The following is a 25,372-nucleotide window of genomic DNA, read 5'->3' on the forward strand; positions in this document are numbered from 1 at the left end:
AGCATGGACGGTGCTGTATCTTAATAAGCTTACATAAAAATATATACTTATATACACATGTGAAAAATAAATACAATATAAGATAGACGATAAGATACATACGATTAAATACAAATAAATACCAAAAATATGCAAGTAAATACAAAATAAGTAGCAGCTTATACAGTTATATCGTAGTAGCAGTATTATTGTGCAAGGTAGTGCGATTTTAATCTGAACTTGAAAATTTCCGGCGAGGACGATTGTTTGATGCTTAAGGATAGTGCACTCCATAAACGGACTGCTTCAACCGCAAAGGAATGATCATAAAATGACGTCCCGTGAGCCGGAAACTTCAGGATTAAATAGTGTGTCATAATAGTATTAAAGGCAAACATTAACAGACATTGGTAGATAGTGATAAGCCGTCCTACAGTGACAGACGCACTGAGGAAGACGGCCGGCACGGCTCATAAATCACTCGATAATGAGAATTATTGGAAAACCCCGGGTCGAACCGTGCAACGCGAACTTCAGCGTACATAAAAACTTTTTTCTCCTACCTATGCCGAAAGTTCGATTTTCCTCCCGCTGTACAGGGAAGAAAGTCTATCTTTTCCTTCCGCTGTACAGAGAAGAAGGTCTAACTTTTCCTCCCTGGGTACAAGTGCGCATGCGCGTTAGTGTCTACGTCTACTCTCACGCATCTAAAATTCTCCGCCATTGTTGTGCTCGGGTAATTTGCAATATTGTGTTTAGTGTAAAAGTGAAATAAACAAAAGGTAATAAAATTTAATAGTGAACTATTAAACAAAGATGAGTTTATCAGACAGTTCTTATTAAATTAGTAGTAGTTTATTTAAAAATATAAAAAAAACAGTTAAATTGTTTTTTATATGCCTGAAGTTCTTCCATCGAGTGTGTGTCGTTACTCAGTGAAACATTGTTGTTTGGAACTTGTATATGTTTATACACGTATAACATGTACTTATGCTTATTTTGTAAAGGTCATTAGCACGAACCAGGCTTGTGTCATTTGTTTTCTGTCATTTGTACTGCTATATCGCTCTCGCTTGCTCCCGTGGCTACGGATTTATCACTTTTCTACAGTTAAGCAATTCTATCGGACTGCAAGAGACGACCGTGCCGCATCAGTGCAATTGACAGATCATCCTTACATTTTCGAGATGAGCCGCGGCGTCCGTGTCGTGGTGTCTACGAGCTTCGGTGACCTCTGAACACGAAGTAAATAAAACTAAGTTGAAGTAATTTTATAGGCATCTGTTACATTGCAGATCTGGTGTAGCCCGGAACAAGAAATAGAACTATTTTTAATCGTCCTCATCGTAATCATGCCCTTGAATTCGAATTTAAAATTTACAAACTCATAAAAGCAATCAATCAATGACGTAATTATAGCAATAATTAAATCCAAGTAAATAAATTTTTTAATCGCACGATCAATCATCTACACAAAAGTGCACCTACAATATTTCATCGCTGATATACCTACTTTTTCTTTTGGTTATTTTACAGCCCAGATTAACTTATTGTGTCCCAAAGATAAAATAATACTAAAACTTCTTCCACTAGTTCCACTGGTTGCATTAGTCTGCGAGACAAAGAGACTTTGGAAGCGAGCGCACTCGAAGGTGGTAGTACTGCAACCAAACCACTCTGTCGGGTTTTTTAACAGTGTCGTCTCTACGCCATTCCCATCGCTGTAACTGTTGTGTGGCCAACACTCACGCGGAAGACGTTATTTGGAGACGTTGTGTGGGCAACACCAACGCTTATAGACTTTTTACTGGTGGTAGGACCTATTCTGAGTCTGCACGGATAGGTACCACCACCCCGCCTTCTATTTTTGCCGTGAAGCAATAATGCGTTTCGGTTCGAAGGGCGGGGTAGCCGTTGTAACTATACTCGAGACCTTAGAACTTATATCTCAAGGTTTAGGTTATAGGTTAGGCATTTACGTTGTAAATGTCTATGGGCTCCGGTAACCACTTAACACAACAACACAACAAGTAATAAAAAAAAGAAGAATTGTGAACGATGACGTTCAGGCCAGCCGCCGGAAAGCAATGAAAGCCATGGATGGTATATATTTTTTTTGGGCAGGGGGCCAAACCTCCTAAGAGGTGTTCGCGCCGAGGTGTTAGGGCCCTACCTACCAAACCACTCCCTTTGCACTCTCTCACCCGAAGTACGTTCTCCGTCCGCGGTCAGAACCCGGCAGAGTAAGGGGGGTTCCCGCGGTCAACATTACAAACAGACTCGCGGTACCACCCCGAGAACGCAGAACCGACAGGTCGTCAAGGCGATCGTCGACGATCAACGTCGTAAGGCGGTAAGGGCGCCCGGGCGATGCCGTTGGTGTTCCGCGATACCCCGCTGGGTCAGAACCAGTCTGCCGGATCGGAACGCGATATACCATTAACCGGATTGCTCTTCCATTTTTTTTATTGCCCTTGTTGATATACGAGCATAAGGCCAACCTGACCGTTTACCTGAGTGTTTACCGTCGCCCATGGACTTCAGCAATGACGGTATCGTGCGGTGCAGTCTCAAGCCTCTCAGATCTCAATGCTAGCTAGCTAATGCCAGCATCGAGCAAGTTAAAGCTACCCTATAGACACGAGCGCTCGGACATATTAATCGTTTAGGATCTAATTGCCTTCTATCATTGTTACAGCGCCATCTAGTTGCATTAAGTAAAAACTAAACCGTTTAATATAACTTAACTTTATGCACCCACTACTCTCTACATTCGTATGCCGTTAGATGGCGCTGTACAATATCGAGCCACACGAGCAAGAAGAACCGATGAACGAGGTCTAGATCTCGATCCCACCGGTGGGTCGGAACGTTATTTCGCGACAGGCGCGGCAGATTACCGCCCGGACTCTGCTCACGCAACAATTAACAAACGTCACCGGGGACACGTGCTCCACTCTCGGCACTCCTGTAACTCGTTAAGAGCTCAAAGTGACACCTTAGCTTGTAACATCAGCCCGCTGACTTTCTCGCTGGATCTTCGCAGCGTATCGCGATTCGGACCAGGTGGAAAATACGGTTGCAAAGCAGCTATCTTTGAGCTGTTAAGTCTACCCTGGAGACGCCCAGCTTTGTTAGCAAAGCTGCTCTCCCTCCCGACTAAGCCCTTGACCTCGGCCTCCCGCTCTGGTGAAGTCGAAAAATTCAAGAGGAATTCTTAATAACATACTCGTAGGCTTGATCTAATATTGTTTTAACAATTAATTCCATTAATATACTTACAATCTGAACAATGTACAATCTGTATCTGACAGAAATTCAATACTCCGATAACATTGTTTTACTTATTTAATATAATGCTGCTATAATACAATACATTTTTTTTAAATAATTCCTCTAACATTAATAACTCTAACCTTACAGATCTATATTAGAATCAGTAAAACCTCAAAATATATTTGGTCAAAACTTATTTAATTTGAGATCATTTAACTTCTGCTTTTTTTCTTCCCAGTTCTTCTGCATCTTTCATGGTGTCGGGCAGCTTGGTGCCCAGGGTCTCTGGCGTCGTGAAGATCAACATACCGGATATTAAAGCGAAACTGCCAAATAGTACTGATGGAAAACTTTCCCATACTTCTAGAGCCTGAAATAGGTAAAATTAATGACTGACTCTGTATAGAACGCGACCATGTTTTGATCTGGTTTTTTAAAACTAATTACACGCTACCTATAAAGACGTTCATTATTTGAACTCAGATGGGTAAATATTGCCTGGATGCAGTCATAGAACAAGGACAAAAGCTTTCATATCAGGACAAACCTTTTTATACATTTTGGCAAAAATGAATATTAGAAGTCGAATTACTTTATTGTAAATCACATAATGGATGTATCTCGGAATATCTAGTAGGTACGGTGGTGACATGGTTACGATACTATAGATGTCCGGTAGGCAGGTAGCTAGGTGTATAGATGTGAACAACAAAATTATGAGTAATCCATTACTCCAAAAGCCAAATAGTGTAGGTTGAATAATTATTGAAAATGTTAATACTATTTTTCCATATTAACTGATCATCTATCCGAGATATTAAGTCGGAGAATTAATGATATCAAGAAAATTCTCAACCATATTAAACAGAACGTAATATCTATCAATTAACCGAACGTGGCTATGAGACTGAGTAAGAACTTCCCGAGAAGGACATGCTATTCGATCTTAGATCGCCGCATGATTCGTACTTGTTTTTCAGAATAGACGCCTGAGAAAATGTGTGGGTACGAATGAAAATGACTTAAAAAAAATTACTCTAATACTATTTATTGTCAGGCGGAATCAGCTTCCTACAAAGAAGTTTTTAGTATTCGACGTCATTGTGCACTATTTTAGATACCGCCCGATTAGCCTCCTCATGTCTCTAGGCAAACTGTATGAGCGTCTGCTCTACAAACGCCTCAGAGACTTCGTCTCATCCAAGGGCATTCTCATCGATGAACAATTCGGATTCCGTACAAATCACTCATGCGTTCAACAGGTGCACCGCCTCACGGAGCACATTCTTGTGGGGCTTAATCGACCAAAACCGTTATACACGGGAGCTCTCTTCTTCGACGTCGCAAAAGCGTTCGACAAAGTCTGGCACAACGGTTTGATTTTCAAACTATTCAACATGGGTGTGCCGGATAGTCTCGTGCTCATCATACGGGACTTCTTGTCGAACCGCTCTTTTCGATATCGAGTCGAGGGAACCCGCTCCTCCCCACGACCTCTCACAGCTGGAGTCCCGCAAGGCTCTGTCCTTTCACCCCTCCTATTTAGCTTATTCGTTAACGATATTCCCCGGTCGCCGCCGACCCATTTAGCTTTATTCGCCGACGACACGACTGTTTACTATTCCAGTAGAAACAAGTCCCTAATCGCGAAGAAGCTTCAGAGCGCAGCCCTAGCCCTAGGACAGTGGTTCCGAAAATGGCGCATAGACATCAACCCAGCGAAAAGTACTGCGGTGCTATTTCAGAGGGGAAGCTCCACACGGATTTCCTCCCGTATTAGGAGGAGGAATCTCACACCCCCGATTACTCTCTTTAGTCAATCCATACCCTGGGCCAGGAAGGTCAAGTACCTGGGCGTTACCCTGGACGCATCGATGACATTCCGCCCGCATATAAAATCAGTCCGTGACCGTGCCGCGTTTATTCTCGGTAGACTCTACCCCATGATCTGTAAGCGGAGTAAAATGTCCCTTCGGAACAAGGTGACACTTTACAAAACTTGCATAAGGCCCGTCATGACTTACGCGAGTGTGGTGTTCGCTCACGCGGCCCGCACACACATAAACACCCTCCAATCCCTACAATCCCGCTTTTGCAGGTTAGCTGTCGGGGCTCCGTGGTTCGTGAGGAACGTTGACCTACACGACGACCTGGGCCTCGAATCAATTCGGAAATACATGAAGTCAGCGTCGGAACGATACTTCGATAAGGCTATGCGTCATGATAATCGCCTTATCGTAGCCGCCGCTGACTACTCCCCGAATCCTGATCATGCAGGAGCCAGTCACCGTCGACGCCCTAGACACGTCCTTACGGATCCATCAGATCCAATAACCTTTGTATTAGATGCCTTCAGCTCTAATACTAGGGGCAGGCTTAGGGACCCCGGTAACCGTACTCGTCGAACTCGACAAAGAGGTCGACGTGCAACCTAACCCATGCATCAGCCCGCTGAGTTTCTCGCCGGATCTTCTCAGCGGGTCGCGATTCCGATCCGGTAGTAGATTCATTCGCGAAACAATTGCTCTTGAGTTGTTAGGTCTCCTTCGGAGGCGCTCGGGCAGTTGTTAGCAAATCCCACCCCTCCTGGCTGAGCCTTTGCTCGCCCACCTGTCCTGGTGAAACTGGAAAGGCCTTCGGGCCACCAGTAATCCTTCAATCATAAAAAAAAAAAAAAAAAAAAAACTATTTTAGAACATGCTTCAAAAAAATTATAATGTGATGAGCATATATTTAGATCGTGTTGTTTCATAAACTCAAATAAATATTAAGCAACCTAGCTATACATTACAAGTCTTTTATATCTCAAATTACCCTTCAACATTTTTTTAATGCTTAGATAGGTAGACGAGCTCACAGCCCACCTGGTGTTAAGTGGTTACTAGTGCTCATAGACATCTACAACGTAAATGCGCACCCACTTTGAGATATAAGTTCTAAAGTCTCAAGTATACTTACAACGGCTGTAAATTTACCGAAACATTGCTCTTGCTATGACTACCAGTAGTGTTATTAAGTCCTCTCACCCCATTAGGTTGAGCCCGGTAGCTCAGTTACAGTTCCATTAGTAGTTGGAATAGTTCTTAAGCTACCAACCAGTAGATAGGCAGGGGATAAAAGTGAGATCTTCATAATTCTAAATCCAAATATAACTCACAAGTGCCGGGGTCAGCGGTGCAGATATAGATCCGATCCGGCCCACCATTGAGGAGTACGCGAACAAGTTGTGTCTGTACTGGGTGGGGTACAGCTCGGCCGTGTACACGTACACCGAGGTCATCACTATGGCGATGCAGTACTTGCCGAACAGATATAGGAATAGAGAGAGGCCATAGTAACCTGGAATGAAAGAATCGTACGGTACATGTGGCGCTATCCGCACTGCAGAGGACGGGATTATGTGGAAGAACGGTCGATGATAACGTTCTTCATAGAGGTCACAATCGTCAGACCTTAGCAGTTTTTTTTATTGCTTAGATAGATGGACGAGCTCACAGCCCACCTGGTGTTAAGTGGTTACTGGAGCCCATAGACATCCACAATGTAAATGCGCCACCCACTTTGAGATATAAGTTCTAAGGTCTCAAGTATAGTTACAACGGTTGCCCGACCCTTCAAACCGAAACGCATTACTACTTCATGGCAGAAATAGGTAGGGTGGTGGTACCTACCCGTGCGGACTCACTAGAGGTCCTACCACCAGTAATTACGCAAATTATAATTGTACGGGTTTCATTTTTATTACACGATGTTATTCCTTCACCGTGGAAGTCAATCGTGAACATTTGTTGAGTACGTATCTCATTAGAAAAATTGGTACCCGCCTGCGGGTTTCGAACACCGGTGCATCGCTCAACACGAATGCACAGGACGCCTTATCCGTTAGGCCACGACGACTTCAACCTCCGTGCTCACTTATTGGATACCGGTTACAGCTAACTTTGCGAAATGATGTCGAAGCAGAAATTGCATTGGAATAAGAACACCTCTGCACTCCAAGCCGGAACACGTGATCGCTTAGGTTGGTATACGACTTCGCCGCCCGCGTCGTCTTAAACGGTTACCGGAGATCATATACCTACATTACGAGACACAATAAAGTCGAAGTCTCAATAATATTGTATAACGGCTGCTTCGCCCTTCAAACTGAAATGCTAGACATATTTGCGGCTGAAATAGACAGGACGGTGGTACCTATACATGCAGACTATGAACAAGCCCTACCATCAGTAAATCAAACCAACTCTTAGTGCTCACAGTGAATACTGCACTTACCATCAGGTAAGAACGCGAATCCAAACTGACAAGCGGCACACAACCAATAAGCACCGATCAGAACTGGCTTCCTGCCAATCCTATCCAACAAGAGAATAGCGGTCCAATATCCAGGGATCTCTATAGCAGCCACGGCCACATAATTCAAATACCGATTTCCAGACATATTAACCGAGTTGATGGACATTCCGTAGTAGACCAGAGTATTGGTGATCCACCAGAACGGAGAGACCAAACACCTCGATAGAATCACACGAGATCTAATAACCTGAAGAGGAAGCCAAGCTTCTTTTGGTTTTTCAATCAGTTTCTCAGCTTCGGCTGTAGCTCTTAGTGCTTCCAGAGACTTTTCTGAAAGAACTTTATTGTTTCTTTGTGCTACTTTCTTCAGAATCCTCTCGGCCTCTTCATAACGACCTTTCACCTCATCAACCAGCGCACGGACTCGGAGAGAATCCAAAAGTATGAGACCACTAGAAGCTGTGGAGCGTATATCACTTGCGTCAACGATCGCCAGTGCGGGACTCCCCAAGCGATCAGACCTAAGAACACTTGTCCCAACGCGAAGAGTGTGGACACTGTCGCTCCGGCGACCACGCGGTATTTTGGACCCACCAGCTCAGTAACTGTTGACATAATTGTTTTTATTATAAAAATACACATACTAGACCGCAATACCTTATTTCATTATAATTCATTGAATTAATACGATACTCATCACCATAACATCAAAATGTAAAAATATTTAAAATATTGTAGTTATGATTAAATAAAAATCATAATCATAAAATTAAGTTTAAGTACTGTACACCTCACGATAGTTGCAATAATAAAACATCAGTTACCCAATATGAAGCACGAAGAATAAGCACCAGCGCCAATAGTGGATTCAATAACTTCCAGGGCCAAGAACCACTCGTAAGAGTTAACGAAGGACCTCACCAGGCCCAGCCAACCCGTGTTGAAGGCATTGATAGTGAGGGCCACTCTCCTGCCCCACCTGTCGGAGATGTATCCGGTGACGGGGAGAACCAGCAGAGTACCGATGGTCCGGATGGAGCCGATCTGCGAGCGACGCCATTCGTCACAGGCCATATCGAACTGGAATCATTGAAATTCATTTTAAATTATTGAAGCGGTTTTTTTAATGTTTTTTTTGGAACGAAGTTCTTTATGGGACGATGCGGAGGGGCACCCTAACCGGGAAAAACGTCCGTAACGTACCTATGTAAGATTTTTATTATTTGTGTATAGTCTTAGTATGATGTTTAAACAGTGCCTAATGTATAATCTACGTGATGACGGTTATTATTATTATTCATATAAATAGCTGTTTCTTTGTATATTATTATTATATATGTTTTATAAATCATTATGAATAAAATAAAGTTGATAACTTTGTAAAGTAGTTTTTTTTTTTTTTTATCAATAAAAAAATCATAATAAAAATGTATATCCGAATAATTATTTTCTTTATACCTCGAATAGAACTTAAAATTAATATTTTTACAATAAGGAACTTCGTTCTTATCCGGTGTCCCACGACACCACACATCTTTTTGTGTTTATTGACTGGTTTATACGTGGAGACAAGCTCAAGGTCCGTTTTGAGTTAATGTCCCCTGGATGAGTTTGCAACTCCTTTTAGATCAGAACATAAACCCGTCTAGTAAAATAATCGAGTTACAACCTGCACAACAACTGGTACTTTTCGAACTTAAGAAAGATGATGATACGATGATCCTTACGAGCACACAGCACCACGTACAGAAAAGACTATTACAAATATTGTCAACAAAGTGAAATAAATTGGTGAAAACGTTTCTTTCCCTATAACCTTAAAATCACTCATTTTATACCTCACGGCTATTTAGTTTTAGTTTTGCAAATATCGATAATTGCACAGCAAGTACCTAAATTATTTTTGTTGTTGGTGTTGATGGGCAAAATAACTCAACGACTCTTGTATGGGTATTTAATTATATCGTCATTGACGTCATTGATTGGATGCCGACTACGCAACCTTATAAAGTAAGAGTATCTATAGAAGAAGGCTAAACCAGCGTATAAAGTAGTTGACGGTAAAACGCTATTAATAGGTAACTTTGAATGATCTGTTTGCTAACATGAAGAACACAGGACTATTCAACTTGGGGTTTTAGTTCGTATCCACAGCATATTGTGTAGCTTAACCGACATACTAACTCATATTTCAATTAAGTATCGAAGAGCTATTATATTGTAAAGAATGTTGACGTCACAATCCACGACCTTTCTTACATGTTCGGTCCACCCCGCCTAGACAGCAACAATACCAGACTTACATCATAGACAACACTCAGTTGATCCTCATAAACATAATCACTGCAAGCCAACGTTCTGGATGTGTCGAACAGATTTGCGGGACAGGTTCCCTCGGTCACGGGCGGCTGGTTGGTGCTGTTCGCATATTTATTGCAAGCATCGAAAGAAGTCGGGCTGGTTCCTGGAATAGCATTCAGAACCCAGGCTGGAGCGAACTCTGGGTTGGCGCTATCGCACTGGGGGATCAGGCACCTGGAAGGTGATTGAGTATGTTGTAATGTTATCTGATAGTGCTTTTATTATTGTAGACTAGCTCACGGCCCTCCTCATGTGAAGTGGTTCCCTAGGAGACATTAGATACACATACTGTTAACCAGAAAGTATGATTGCTTTGCAACAGAAATAGACAGGATAGTTTTACCTATTTGTGCGGACTCAACACACACACACACACACACACATACTTTGGTAATTATGTAAATTGAATTTTAAACGATCTGACGTCAAAATTAGCAACACCGCCATATTGGACAGCAATGTTGCTGCTTACTGCTATCACTTAATAATCAAACCCTACATAATAGACCCTCCCGTTCTCCCTCCTGTTCCCGGTAAAACGAAGGCGGTGACAATACCGATGGCAACACGATGCCTGTTACGATAGCAGTGAAAAATGAAGATCAAAGCATTAATCTTTAGGACCTAGCGGCTATATTCTACAACGTGACATACCTAAACAACTTACCGCCCGATTAGCCTCCCTACCGCCCGATTAGCCTCCTCATGTCTCTAGGCAAACTGTATGAGCGTCTGCTCTACAAACGCCTCAGAGACTTCGTCTCATCCAAGGGCATTCTTATCGATGAACAATTCGGATTCCGTACAAATCACTCATGCGTTCAACAGGTGCACCGCCTCACGGAGCACATTCTTGTGGGGCTTAATCGACCAAAACCGTTATACACGGGAGCTCTCTTCTTCGACGTCGCAAAAGCGTTCGACAAAGTCTGGCACAACGGTTTGATTTTCAAACTATTCAACATGGGCGTGCCGGATAGTCTCGTGCTCATCATACGGGACTTCTTGTCGAACCGCTCTTTTCGATATCGAGTCGAGGGAACCCGCTCCTCCCCACGACCTCTCACAGCTGGAGTCCCGCAAGGCTCTGTCCTCTCACCCCTCCTATTTAGCTTATTCGTCAACGATATTCCCCGGTCGCCGCCGACCCATTTAGCTTTATTCGCCGACGACACGACTGTTTACTATTCTAGTAGAAATAAGTCCCTAATCGCGAAGAAGCTTCAGAGCGCAGCCCTAGCCCTAGGACAGTGGTTCCGAAAATGGCGCATAGACATCAACCCAGCGAAAAGTACTGCGGTGCTATTTCAGAGGGGAAGCTCCACACGGATTTCCTCCCGGATTAGGAGGAGGAATCTCACACCCCCGATTACTCTCTTTAGACAACCCATACCCTGGGCCAGGAAGGTCAAGTACCTGGGCGTTACCCTGGATGCATCGATGACATTCCGCCCGCATATAAAATCAGTCCGTGACCGTGCCGCGTTTATTCTCGGTAGACTCTACCCCATGATCTGTAAGCGGAGTAAAATGTCCCTTCGGAACAAGGTGACACTTTACAAAACTTGCATAAGGCCCGTCATGACTTACGCGAGTGTGGTGTTCGCTCACGCGGCCCGCACACACATAGACACCCTCCAATCCCTACAATCCCGCTTTTGCAGGTTAGCTGTCGGGGCTCCGTGGTTCGTGAGGAACGTTGACCTACACGACGACCTGGGCCTCGAATCAATTCGGAAATACATGAAGTCAGCGTCGGAACGATACTTCGATAAGGCTATGCGTCATGATAATCGCCTTATCGTTGCCGCCGCTGACTACTCCCCGAACCCTGATCATGCAGGAGCCAGTCACCGTCGACGCCCTAGACACGTCCTTACGGATCCATCAGATCCAATAACCTTTGCATTAGATGCCTTCAGCTCTAATACTAGGGGCAGGCTTAGGGACCCCGGTAACCGTACTCGTCGAACTCGACAAAGAGGTCGACGTGCAACCTAACCCATGCATCAGCCCGCTGAGTTTCTCGCCGGATCTTCTCAGCGGGTCGCGATTCCGATCCGGTAGTAGATTCATTCGCGAAACAATTGCTCTTGAGTTGTTAGGTCTCCTTCGGAGGCGCTCGGGCAGTTGTTAGCAAATCCCACCCCTCTTGGCTGAGCCTTTGCTCGCCCACCTGTCCTGGTGAAACTGGAAAGGCCTTCGGGCCACCAGTAAACTTTCAATTATAAAAAAAAAAAAAAAAAAAAAAAAAAAAAAAACCTAAACAACGATAAAAAATCGAGTGAATGATATGTGAAAGACATGGATCACCGTCATCACCACATTATTAATGTTGTGGAGTCCGCCAACTATTTAATATTATTTCGTATTTAATTCTGGTAAAAATATAAAGCTGGGTGACCTCAAACTGCAATTGGCACGCGACTCATAGATTGTGTTGGCGCTTTCATTATCAGTCCACCCGTTCTAGTAGTGATCTTAATTCGGTAATTGATAACAATAAAGATAATGTGAGTAAAATTCAATCAATTAATAAAGATAAGTATTTACATTTATTATCTTTTATCGTAATTCCTTATATCGTTCAACTATTTAATAAAAATTTCAAACACTTCATCTAAGGTATAACATAAGAAAAAATACATAATCCATTTCCATTTTTCATAATCATTTCAAATTTAAGAAATATGTTTATTTACATTTAAGAAATAAACATTGTTTAACAATTTATAAATCAGTATATACGTACATCACACACATATTTCTTAACCATCTGTTTAAAATCTTTGAAATTATTTATCATATTTATGTACAAACAGTCTGCAGCGAAGATATTATGCTCGCGTCATCTGATTGTTTGTGTCAATGAAAGTTCAGTTTTTTTTTCTTGTGACAGATTTACAATGGTAAATCAGGAATGGTGAAAACGTTGCTGCCGTTTTTAGCAACGAAGCCATTTAAGATACGCTTGTAAGGGTGTAATGTATTGTAAATTGATCAATAATAAAACTGGCTTTTTTCTACCAATTATTTGTTTGTTCTGCATGATCCACATGATGTTACATTTGTGTAGCGAAATATTCATGCTATTCGGTTAGTATTGTACGATGTATATGTTCCCAAAAGCTACAATACACAGACGAATCCTAGATTGGGTTTATTCACTGAGAACTATTTAAGTTTCATTTTACCGCTCTTTTGATGACACGTACCTTCTCTCTCCGTTCTAAGCTAAGAATATTCCTGCCCTTTAATCACAGGTTCAATAATGCATATTGGTTTATAGTGTTCAAACAACGATTACCTTGTGTTAATCCTGGCGGTAGTGAATATGTACTCGCCCGCAGCGAAGGCAGAAAACATGATAGGAAAAGCGGCCAAAAGCAATGTCAAGATTTGATATTTGCCGAACTGACCAATCTCGTCCACCAATATTTGATCCAAGTCGACCGCTTCATGTTTCTGACCAGATTCTGCGTTTGTCATTATATATTTTACTTTTTTGTTTAAAACAAATCAATTTAAGAGACCCCGTATTGCAGGCGGTCTCTTTCAAGAATGCGACAAGAATATTTTAAACGTTTTAGAACACCTTTTAATAAGTGTTGTGCTCTTGCTACTGGCTTATCGACAAATTTGTACCAAACGGAGAACAATATAGACTAAAATAAAAAAATAGTTTAAAAAAACTGACAAAATACGCTTTTAGTGAAAATCCAACTAAAAGATATAAAATAAATTTTAATAAAATTTGATTGAAAATAGTGTAAGAAAAACTGATTTTATTGTAAAAAAAGCCTTCCTATCCTATCCTTTTTTCCTACCTAACCTGGTAGCCGTAGACATGCCAGCGTTATCGAACGTGTAGGTGAGCTCACGGTGCTCTTACCTGGTGACGTTGCTAACACTGACCCTAGCAAGAGCAGTGCTTCGCAGAATCTATCACCGAATCGGAATCACGACCACCTGAAAAGATCCAGCGAGAAACTCGGTGGGCTGTGTCTGTGGGTTACTTTACTCGTCGAGCCCTTCCTCGCAAAGAGTAGTCTAAGTAGCTGATGACTTAGATATGATGGAGGACTTTTTACTTTTCTTTTTCTGAGATATTGCTCATTTTGTTATCAACAGTACCTACCTTTTTTTTTCGGGCTGGAGGCCGAACCACCCACGAGATCCCCGCGTATGTGGTGTATGTGGAACTTTACGATCTGCTGATGTTGGGAGCAGACCGCGGGCCCAAGGAGTTTTACCTACAACCAGACTCGCGACGCCACGGCGACTCAGGTATCCCAGGAATTCAACTATACTTTTAGATCTTCATGTCATACTATCCCGGGCATTACGATTTAAATATAAAAATACGTATGTTATTTTAATTTTTTTATTTTATTTTAGACCAGTATACCTTCGAACAACATTAGGTAACTGAGATTCAATATCTCAGCTACAACTTATTTATTTTTATTTACTTATTTACTTATAAGTTAATAGCAAACCACTTACTCGGTACATAGTTGATTAATAATATATTTCTTATTAATAAAGCTCCATTAATGCTCCATTTAGATGGACACTGAAATGATTTATAGTTAAAATATTACTTCCGTACAATTTGGTTTCATTTTGCTGTTAAATAGATTATATACCATTTTAATTGAGTTACTTATATCAAATCGACTAAAAAAAGAGAAAATTGCAATACTATGAACCGAATAGAATTACAAAAAACAATTTAGTGTTCTAATCAATAAACCAAAAAAATCACAGAGATATTATGAGGTTTGTTTGTTGTTTGTTTGTAAGAAATTCATTGAAAATCCTTAAAATTGATAGGGCCGCAGGTGACCTTAAGCAATTTGAGACATTACGTGGTTGCTAAATGTAATTCAAGTTGAGACGAGAAGGAAGATATATCTTCCATCTTTGTGGCCATTACGGGGCTTCAGCTAGACGGTCTCACCAGTCAACCCTCGGGCAGGGAGCGGGGATGTCTACACTGTCAACTGTCACAGTTGTGGTCCTTTCAATGAGAACTTCATTGAAATCGCTAAATCTCGTTATATCGACATCGTATTAACATATCCACACTATAACGGGGTTATTAATTCCATCATTGTAAATTAATTATTATCAAGTAATTCCAAGTTGCTTTTTATCTGAGATAAGTATTACCTTTCAATTGATCCACATATAATTTAGATAATGAATTTGAATTGCGTCTGAAAATCAGTTGATAAATTTATTTAATGACTTCTTTTTTAGTTACAACTTTACCGGCATCGTCTTGTGAGCAAATTTTTTATTTAATAAGAAACTTTCTATGGTTCGTATGGCGTAAATGGGTAGACCTACCAGACCATTCAGTGCACGATAAGGGATTATTGTAGGCTATAGATACAGTTGCTCATCTTTCAACAATACTAATTTCTTCGACATATCCAAAATAACCGCTTTAACGGATCTCATGATAAGTTCGCAGAAGACACTGTAGTAGTGGTGGTGTTAACTGTTTTTCTTTGTTTAAGAATGCTCTAAAAAAGACAAAGTCGAATTCACTCAGTTTCACTATCAAAGATATTTCTCTCCCTCTTCACGCCCATGCTGGAATCCTTCATTCTCAAACTGTTCAGCAACTTCAACACCTGGACCCTGAACTCGAACTTCGACCTCTCAGACAAACTCGAGACGGCAGACGTTATGGAAGTGAAGAACGCTCTATCCTCGTTTTCTTCGCGCTGCACCAAGTTCATGAGAAAATGAGCTATACTGTTCTCGTCTTGTGGATATTCTAGTTTGGGTTTCTTGGGTGGTGGTTCTTCTACAGCACTCTCATCAACGTACACTTCGTTCAACCATTCTATTGAATCTTCAGTTGCGTTGTCCTCGTCTGAGAGTCGACTGTCTACTTTTTGGGAGGACTTAGTTTTGTAAACGAACACAGCATCAAGAAACTCCAAAGCCTCGGCGTGTATGTACGGCTTCACCCGGTTCCTCCCCATCCTCAGTGACTTAACGTAAGCGTCTCGTATGTTCGTCCATTTTTTTGACATCAGTAGAACTGTGAAAATGTTATACTTAATTGTTATTTTGTAGACGTATGCCATGGTAAATTACGTCTTTTCGAAGACCAATACAAATCAGTCTACACTAATGCCACGATTGAGCTCTTACTTTTAATGAGCTGTAAATAAGTGGTATCCGGAGTCCACAGGCAACACACAAGTGAGCGCCTGCAGCCAGCCGCTAGATGAGGTCCAAGTATGAAATGCATTGTAACAAAAGCCTCAATATGAACGAACGATGTACAATGCAGAAACGGGCAGGATGTGGTATCCAGTCGCGGGTACTCTACACAATTACAATTGCGGGTACAATTGTAAACGAATGAAACAATAGGAAGTAGTAACGCAATTGAGAATTCGAACTCATATCTCAGGGTGGGTGGAGGTATTTACGTCGTGATGTCTGTGAGCGGCAGTAAGCACCGCGGGCCATAGGAGTCGTGAGCTGGTTCACCGAGCTGAGCGCAGAAAGAGATATATCATTCAAATTTAAGAAGAGCTTACCCGACTTATTCTTATGCTTGTTGTTTACTCTGTGGAAGTTAGGGTCTAGCACCTCACAGATCTCCTCCCAAGCCTTCAGCCTGTCGTATTTGTTCCTATACTCTGTACATCTCCTGTCCCACAAACATTTTCTTTCACGAACTAACCCGATCAATTCTATGGCTTCATTCTTCGCTGGTACAACACTGAAAGGGATAGAAATGGTTTCTGTTTTGAGCGAAATGTGACTGCGGTTTTACCGTTCCATGTTTATAGGAGATCATTCCGAAGATTCCATTTAATTGATTAAATCATGTATGACACGCGTAATGAGGATTATAAACAGTTTATTCAATAGAGTCAGGTAGTTTTAGTGTCAATACATAAAATTCTTCATAGGATCAACTAGGAGACACATATCATTAGAGATAAGGTGCACATTGTGGACATCAACAACAACCGGGTATACAAGTCTGCAGTTTGTCTACATGCTCCGGACGGTGAAACCTACTAAATATTTTATAAGGTTTAACCAGATGGGAATACGAAAATGAATTAATTCCATGGTATGGTACGAGAAGGCATTGAAATAAAAATGCCCTAATTTTAATGAAAAATATGGTTGGCGTTTATCTAGCATCTCTTTTTATGAAGACGAGACCTCTAATCAAACTAAACGCCAGAATTCAAGATGCCTTTAGTGTTTGGGTCGCAAAACAAACATTTTGAAACACTAATTACTAATTAAACGGCAGTTATCATACGGCAATTATCATAATATCCAAGTGTCGACAAGTTAGTCTGTGAGCACGCAACAGTGAAGTGTTCTGTTAGTTCTGTTTCATTACAATTAATATACAACAAAGTGTGTAAGCAAAGGCATATCTCATAATATTGAAAGCGTGTTTATATATTTTATAATATAATATTATATATAAATCATGCTGAAGAGCTGGCAGCTACCTCGGACAAAGAATTAGTCTAAGCTATTCAAAGGGGGAACAGTATTAATTTATCACGTTTTACATAATTGTTGATTGCGATAATACGGCATCCTTGATACATAAATTATATGATTTGATTATCAGTTCTACTAAATAATATTTCCATAAATAATTACTTCTACAATGAACAAGACCACAAATTTGACTACTAAAGAACTTTGCCTGGACTCTTGAAAGTCAAAATGTTGTGCATAAAAGTAAAACTAGTTTGCTTCACGAAGCTAGGAGTTAACAAATGTCTTTTCAATGATATTTTTTTTAGTTAATTATGATGACACTCCGGATGCCAGACGTGGCCCGCGATCCCTCGGGCCTACAATTTCCTGGGGTCAATTCATTTACAGTTGTATGTATTCAATTATTTATTAACCGACTACAAAAAGGAGCGGTTCCCAATTCGATTGTTTTTTTTTTTTTTTTTTTTGTTTTTGGGTAGGTATTACGTCAGAACTTTTTACTAGCTAAACCGATTTTATGATTATTTTATTTGAAACCTTGTGGTTTAGTAGTGGTATTATAGCGGTTGCGCTGATGATGTATACGCAGAAGAGCTCGTTAGCTCATCGATTTCTTCGAGGACTGGAGGAGAAGGATTCAGGAGGGTCCTGGCGGTGCTCTTCCAGATCTGGCGGTGCGAAGGGTAGTATTTTACTGACTTTGACTATATTAATGATATTCTCATTTTATATTAAGTGGCCAGTATTGTTTTTTGTTACAATGCCCTATTATAATTGTCAGAGCATTGCATGTGTTGTGTTATCGTACCCTGCATATGAATAGACACTTCAGGCACTAGATCCGACGTCAGCTACGAAACGTCTTCAATAATTATGTTCTGCATTGATATAGTAATTAATCTATTCACTGCATAGGTACTTCACAACCGACTTCGATATAATTCACTCATGTCTTCAGTAATAATTAATTGTCTTAATTTACTTTATTAAAATGAAAATGCTTTTCGTTATGTTGAAATAAATAATTTATTGCAGATTTTATGAAAAAATATAAATACAGTGTTTATTTTTCAAATATTTAATGCTCATTACAGGCACACGAATAGTGTACAATCTGGTAAATACAATGAAGTCACTTGGTATCCTTTTTAAATCGCAAGCGGCTATGAACTGTATAAATTGTAAGCCACAGTGCGATACCATGTCACTTTCTTTCTGCTAACCTTGCCCACAGAGTTTCTCGCCGGATCTTCTCAGTGGATCGCGATTCCGACCCGGTGGTAGATTCTGCGAAGAACTGCTTTTGCTAGGGTTAGCGTTAGCAACGCCCTCAGGTTAGAGCACCGAGAGCTCACCTACTCGGTAGGTTATGCTGGCTTAGCCTGACAAGGCTATCTACCAGCCTTAGCCAGCAGGTAGGAAAAAAAGAAAAAAAAATCTGCAACATTGCATCTTACCAATATTTTAAACGTGAAAATTTATTAGAATGTATGGATGTATTTTTGTTACTCTTTCACGCAAAAACTACGGGATGGACTTTGATGAAACTTTACAATAATATAACTTACACATCAGAATAACATATAGGATATAATTTATAACGATATAGTGTGAATTACCCAAAATATAACAGTAAGTATCAAGTAAATAGGAAAAAAATCTGCCATCTGCGAGCTATTTTGGCGTGCACAGCAAAAACCGTTGATGTTAGACATATAAAATATAGTATGGAAATGTTTATCTTAAGTAGTTCTACAAAAAAGTCCGCAACTACATATATATCTATATTCATGTATAAGCCATTATCGCCAAAATAGTGAACCATAAATAAATTAGATAATTTATTTCTAACGCACATTCGGTAGTAATAAAGTGATCCTTATATAAAAAAAAAAAACTTTTATCGCATCTGGTACAGGTGTAAAGAAGATAAACTATGTCTCTTTGGACATTTGGACAAATATTTGAATACTTATGCTTTTAAACAACCGAATGCGCGATATTATGGTGCGGTCCGGGGGCGGGTGAATGGGTGGGGCGTGCTGGTATAAGATTGGCAAGTTAAATTGTTGTCGTTTGATTGTGTCAGGAATCGCTATCATTTGGGCTTTGTTTGAATATGTACACACACGTCTTCACCAATAATACAATTTGATTATGATTTTGTTTGTTTGTTTTGGGTTATGATTTTCAATTGCCCATTTTCGAGATGGGCTTTAGAGCTATATGGTATTTACTGACTTAAAGTAGTAGTTAGTCTTTCAGACTTTGTCAATAAATATATAAAAACACCTCGGTACATCGCTAGACGTGCGGCTGCCTTGAATGCGAGCGACAACGACGAGACGCAACCCTGTCTATCGACAGCCACGACTACTCTGCCAAGAGTATCCGACTAGGAAGAATATAAAAACGCGTTATCTCTAATACACTTCATCATTCTCGCTGTGTTTAGTTAAGCTCTTCTTATTGCCCAACGAACTTTTATACATTTTATTGAGCACCGCTCTGTATAACCATTCTTTTGCGTAATCCTTTTCAGTTTTCCCCTGTTGGATCATGCTTTCTTTATACTGTGAGTACATGAGGGACTTGTTCAGATCAGTGCCAGGCTGCCAACTTTTTTTCGTCACATTGCTCTTGTATATCGGATGTGCAGTGACGTGTTCTTTTATTGACTGGATTGTGGATTCCGGGATTTTGTTCGCCGGTTGGTGTCGCCCTCTGCGATCGCCTTCTGTAATACCACTGTCCGTCTTTTTTTCTACTGATATTTTCACGTATTTCTCTCCTATGGATAATGTGTTTAGGAACATGACTTTACACACGTTTATTTCGCGATCTTTAACCTCTAAACTGTATCTGTAGTTGAACTTCCTTCTGTCTTCTTGCCAAGAACTATTAACTTTGGTTCTCACTTTTAATTCTTTGGTGACTCTGTTCGCGACAAACTGCCTCCTCTGTTCCCAATTATTACATTTCTTCCAGAAATCGTCGAATATTTGTTGTCTACTCGCTTCGGTGAGTCTGTCGTAACATTTCGCTCTGCATTTGCACGGTGGTTTCAGCACACGTCCTCCCATTTCCGTAACTTTCTTCGCGACATGCGAATGATATGGCAGCCCTTCTAGTCTAGCTTTCTTCGTGACATTCTTCTTCCAGTTTTCTTCGTTTCGTCTTCTCTTCTTACCCTTTTCAAGTGGTTCTTCGTTTGCGTTGTTGTGGATGCTATCCATGGGTTCAAATTTAACAGAGTGTACTACTCCGACTCCTGTAGTAAGTTCTACGTAGGGCTCTATATAGTGGTAATCTGAATTCTCATACATTTTGGGGTTTAAATTTAAAGCTTCATTAGGTGTTTAATTTTTTAAGGGTTTTCGTATTGATTAATGTACAGATGCTTTTTTTACAACGATATATTTATGTCATGCTCCGGATTCGAATTCACTCCGCGACAAATTATATTTTACTCAGTGTCAGGGTGTACCTAAAAAAAAGAGAAGCAGTTTAATAACTATATTTTCATACATTGTAAATCGTTATTTTTGCATCACCTTTCTACTAGGAACCACTGAATACTGAAGTTTTAAAAGGATGAGTAATACATAGGTAGCCGATTGGTTCTTCCTCTATCATTACTGACGTCTGCAAAAAATATCAGGATGGAGTACCACCATCCGTACGGACAATTTTTGACGCGTTTTGAGGCAAGAGAACAGGGTGAAGGAGCCTGGTGCGTTGACCAGATCCGCTCGCGTTGTGAATTCGTTTCAGAATGTTGAGGTGATGGAGAGAGACATTGATGCTCTGGATGACCACAACCCTCAGTGATGCGGATTAAAGAAGTCTTCTGTTAAACTACCACTACATAAATTTAAAACTATTTACATTACATCTTAACTGTCGTTGATCGTGTGTCCTGATATTTCAAACACCAAGCGAAATGGTGGTTTCATCCAAAAATGACGGTGATCTCTGACCGCTGGTTAGGCTCTAAGCTAGTCTCGTCAGAATGTATACTAAAAAAATCATGTCGAAAACCCAACCAGATTAAACAGGATTCAAAAACATTAGGTAAGAATATCAAATCAATTAGCAATGAACGTGCCACTATTTGTTCAGATTTTCTATTAATCATAATTTATTATTTATGTACATGTTCGTAAATGCTCACGGTTAGCATTCTAGTAATGCTGGATGAGTGTCGTTTTGACTTGTAAAAAATCTACTACTATAGTATATACCAAAATTATAAACGAACAACGAGCATTTATTATATTATTGTAGTTTTTCAAACTTCACAGAAATTTTATCAGGATTACAAGGTCGCACATTTGACTTAGAAGTCACGCGAAAATCAATCCTCACACAATCACTTAGTGTTGAGTTGGTGTTATTAAATTACTCAGACATATAACCTTTTGGTTCTGAGCAGTTAAATCTTTGTAATCAGTTTTGAATATGACGTTTAAATTTTTGTTTGAACATAACAAAGTAACTTTTCATTAGCCGCAGTTATATATAAATTATAAAGTAGCATTATTCGCTTTGTAATTATCTCTTACCTTATTTCGTTAATAAATCCTTATTTCATTAAGAATTTTATTCACGAAACGCGTCTAGGCACAGCTGTGTGTTTTCACTCACTAATTTTGAAAGCGGGGAGTCCGGATAGCTCGGCCGGAGCGATGCTAATACTGCATCTCGTTCTAGCGCATGTCAAAAAGTATCTGTTGTCCCTTTCGCACAGAGCCATAAGGTCGCTTGTCGACAAAATGTCGATCGACGCAGAGCGAGTAAGTCTGATGTTGAAATAAATCGTTGTCGGATTTTAGCGCGGCGCGGCCGGGCGGCCGTGGCTTTGGCGCGTACTACTACACGTCAGAGGCTAAAGGTCGAATCTGTTATTTACATACTTAAATTACATGAATACCATATTTTTATTATAATTAATATTATACACTTAATATTCTGTTTGTACAAAAATCTTTCTGAAATAAAGTGTGTTTTCCTTAAGCCACGTCCAGCAGTCCAAATTTTTTTTATTAATTATTCAAAAGTATGTTTTCTTTTAATGGTCGCATGTGCGTATAAAATACCTACATTAGAACCTAGAAAAAATACATATTGAATTTGTATAAGTTGTGGATATTGGACTTGATGTTTCTATTTTTTTGCATATGCGTGTCTAATACTGACTATTGCAGGAAGACAATAGATTCTTGTAGAAACGCTGCGTTGTTGTAAGTTAACACCCAGCAATGAAGCCTGCGTCAGGCATGCACCCGCGTCAACATACTTCAATATTTTTTTAAGGGATTTTATAACCTGGTAACTGAGACCTTTAAGTCATGTCTTTTTTTAATTTATATTCATATTTTTATGAAATGAAATGGGATGAAATATAATCTCAGTAAAATGGTGGTAATTTACTAAGATTTTTTCAGTGGACTTTTTGGAGGATCCCGAGAAGTTACGCCAAGCGGCTTTGCTTCATTTTCCCACATTTGTGCACTTTCACAGATATGAAATAGTTAATAAACCACCATTATTACACATTTAAACCCGAAGAAACACTAAATAGACAAAATAAAACAAATCACACAACTTCACTCATCGCGTTCCCGCCAAAAAGTCCAACATACTTCAATATTCTGACAAACTCACAGATTATGAGCCAACGATTATGATTGTGAGATAAATGGGGCGAATCTGCATTCTCCAGTATAAATTATTTTAATCCAAATATTTTTTTGGTATACTTGTAAGTAAGCAATAGCGAACAAAATCGAAGGAATTGTTAGCATGGTAAACATTACCGGCGTAAATATTTAGAAAAGTTAATTAAAAAAATATTTAAATATGTATATGGGTCGTCGTGGCCTAATGGATAAGACGCCCGGTGCAATCGTGTCGAGCGATGCACCGATGTTCGAATCCCGCAAGCGCGTACCAATTTTTCTAATGAAGTACGTAATTAGCAAAGATTCACAATTGACTTCCACGGTGAACCAGTAATATCGGTAATTACTGGTGGTAGGCCGACTCAGTAGGTACCACCACCCTACCTATTTCTACCGTGAAGCAGTAATGCGTTTCGGTTTGAAGGGTGGGGCAGCCATTGTAACTATACTGAGACCTTAGAACTCGTATCTCAAGGTGGGTGGCGGCATTTACGTGGTAGATGTCTATGGGCTCTGGTAATCGCCTTACATCATGTGGGCTGTGAGCTCATCCACTCATCTATGCAATAAAAAAATAGAATACTCTAGCAGGGCTCTGACTGGCCACCAGCTGAGTTCATTACCGTGTCGGTTCTTGCCAAGAATATGTGCTTGTTTTCGGAAACGACGGTAGAGGTAGTATTTAATATTTTGTCGTTCAACAATACAAATTTTAATTGAAATGCCTTCCTGCACTAATAGCAGTGTAGTGGCGGTGGCGTAATGAAACATAAATATGTCGACATTTTTTAGGCGGGAGGAAATCGCGAGAATATCACTCCCACTTTTTCGACTGTCCGTACTAAGGAGGCAAATGATGAAGAGCTTGGAAACTTCTGACTCCAGCACTAGGAATTAGGAATTTACAAAAATGAATCAATAGAGATACTAGACCGTTCTTAATGAATTTCACGAAACTCAAAATTTTCAACTTGGACCCTTTTGTAAATTTTCCCAAACCATAATTGAATGATACCGGGCGTTAAATAGAAAAAGCGGTGTGATCCAAAGACGATTTCTCGATAACGATACGAATACTTTCGCGCTCGCCCCTCTGATGATCCGATATTATGTGGCGAAACGGCAATCGAAACGGTCGCCCGTGTCGCTTCGACTGTTCGTTCCAACAATTTTGTTGACGTCCATTTTAGTTACTACTAACATCACTAAATAAATACCGTTTGTTTACTTCTATTTAGTATTGTTTATTATATATTTGGAATGGTTTTCAATAAATATTTGTACTTATTTAAAATCTTTGTTACTCAAATGTTAGTAGACTTACCTTTCAGAATCCGACATCCTAATCACTAATTAATTACTGCCTTGTAATAACCACTAGATAATTATTTCGTTTTCGTTTAGATTCGTTCATTATTTAACAAACAGAATGCAGTTTTATATGAATTCGAACATGAGTGGCGTCAGAGCCGGCGGCCGTGAGACTGAGACGGTCGGGCCCCGGCCGGCGCGCCGCCGGGTGTCCGGAGCGGCCATAGAGTTACTATTCTAACTGGAGTGCTTACTTCGTTTGACATAAAAACTAAAAATATGTTTTATCTCTATGGCTTAAAGTTTATTTTTAAATAGCAAAAGATGTAAGGAAAAACGGTCTGAAAAGAGAATGATTATTAAGTGGTGGTGTCCCTCTCGCACATTTTACAAACAAAAAGCAGTGTTGCTAGCTTAGAGGATTTTCCATAAAATCTCGGAATTTGGACCCCGTCTTCGTTATCAAAAATGGCTTTTAGTGGTTAGTGGATTTTTTAGTAGCTTGGGTGTTGTTGAAAATTATCGAAAAGTTTAAAATCAATCCACTTTACAGGATTTTAAACATTTTATGACAATAATATATCTAAATACATATTATTTAAACGAAGTGACTTAAACTTAACTAGAAAATGTTGCGAGAATTTAGAATTTCCATCAACGTCAAAAATTAAATTGGTTCAAAATAAACGTACAAAGTTATGGTGAAATTAGTTTCTGATGATGACAATTTATTAAAATAAAAAAAAAGTGTGTGTGTCCGCTCCGACGCACGACTGGAGTTTACTGGATATAAAAAATTAAACGAAACAATACGAGAAATAGTTCTATATTACGACAACACGATACACTACAGATTATTAACAAATTAACGAGACACTGCCTTATTCGTCTGATCGCTGCCTTATTCGTGCTGCCGTTCCACTCTCTCGTCCTGATCGTCGAACGACGACCGGGTA

The 25,372-nt window shown here is 40.1% G+C and overlaps 2 protein-coding genes, 1 long non-coding RNA gene and 1 pseudogene across 4 annotated transcripts; 1 reads left to right on the forward strand and 3 right to left on the reverse strand.

The window, feature by feature from the left end:
• The first annotated feature begins 182 nt into the window (after nucleotides 1-182).
• LOC134201055 (uncharacterized) lies at nucleotides 183-3,634 on the forward strand. The gene is made up of 3 exons (XR_009976210.1): nucleotides 183-761; nucleotides 1,090-1,224; nucleotides 3,494-3,634. It is a non-coding gene; the product is annotated as an uncharacterized LOC134201055 (long non-coding RNA).
• On the reverse strand, nucleotides 3,435-14,058 carry LOC101746742 (organic cation transporter protein-like; annotated as a pseudogene).
• A 224-nt stretch (nucleotides 14,059-14,282) lies between these two features.
• Nucleotides 14,283-24,633, reverse strand: LOC101740680 (uncharacterized). Its single transcript, XM_038019389.2, has 3 exons — nucleotides 24,430-24,633; nucleotides 16,482-16,666; nucleotides 14,283-15,973 (listed from the first exon to the last, which is right to left on the reverse strand). Exons 1-3 carry the CDS (start codon nucleotides 24,444-24,446, stop codon nucleotides 15,468-15,470), a joined length of 708 nt encoding a protein of 235 aa, XP_037875317.1. The 5' UTR covers nucleotides 24,447-24,633; the 3' UTR covers nucleotides 14,283-15,467.
• LOC134198651 (uncharacterized) lies at nucleotides 18,484-22,379 on the reverse strand. Of its 2 annotated transcripts, none has more exons than XM_038019387.2 (2): nucleotides 21,987-22,379; nucleotides 18,484-20,908 (listed from the first exon to the last, which is right to left on the reverse strand). In XM_038019387.2, the coding sequence occupies exon 2, from the start codon at nucleotides 20,745-20,747 to the stop codon at nucleotides 19,845-19,847; it is 903 nt and encodes a 300-aa protein (XP_037875315.1). In that variant the 5' UTR covers nucleotides 20,748-20,908; nucleotides 21,987-22,379; the 3' UTR covers nucleotides 18,484-19,844. The 2 variants fall into 2 exon arrangements, with proteins under 2 accessions (XP_037875315.1, XP_062531124.1); XM_062675140.1 differs by having other exon boundaries at nucleotides 18,484-21,050; nucleotides 21,105-22,142.
• Nucleotides 24,634-25,372: the final 739 nt, after the last annotated feature.

This window comes from Bombyx mori, chromosome 23, assembly GCF_030269925.1.
Source record: "Bombyx mori chromosome 23, ASM3026992v2".
Lineage (NCBI taxonomy): Eukaryota > Metazoa > Arthropoda > Insecta > Lepidoptera > Bombycidae > Bombyx > Bombyx mori.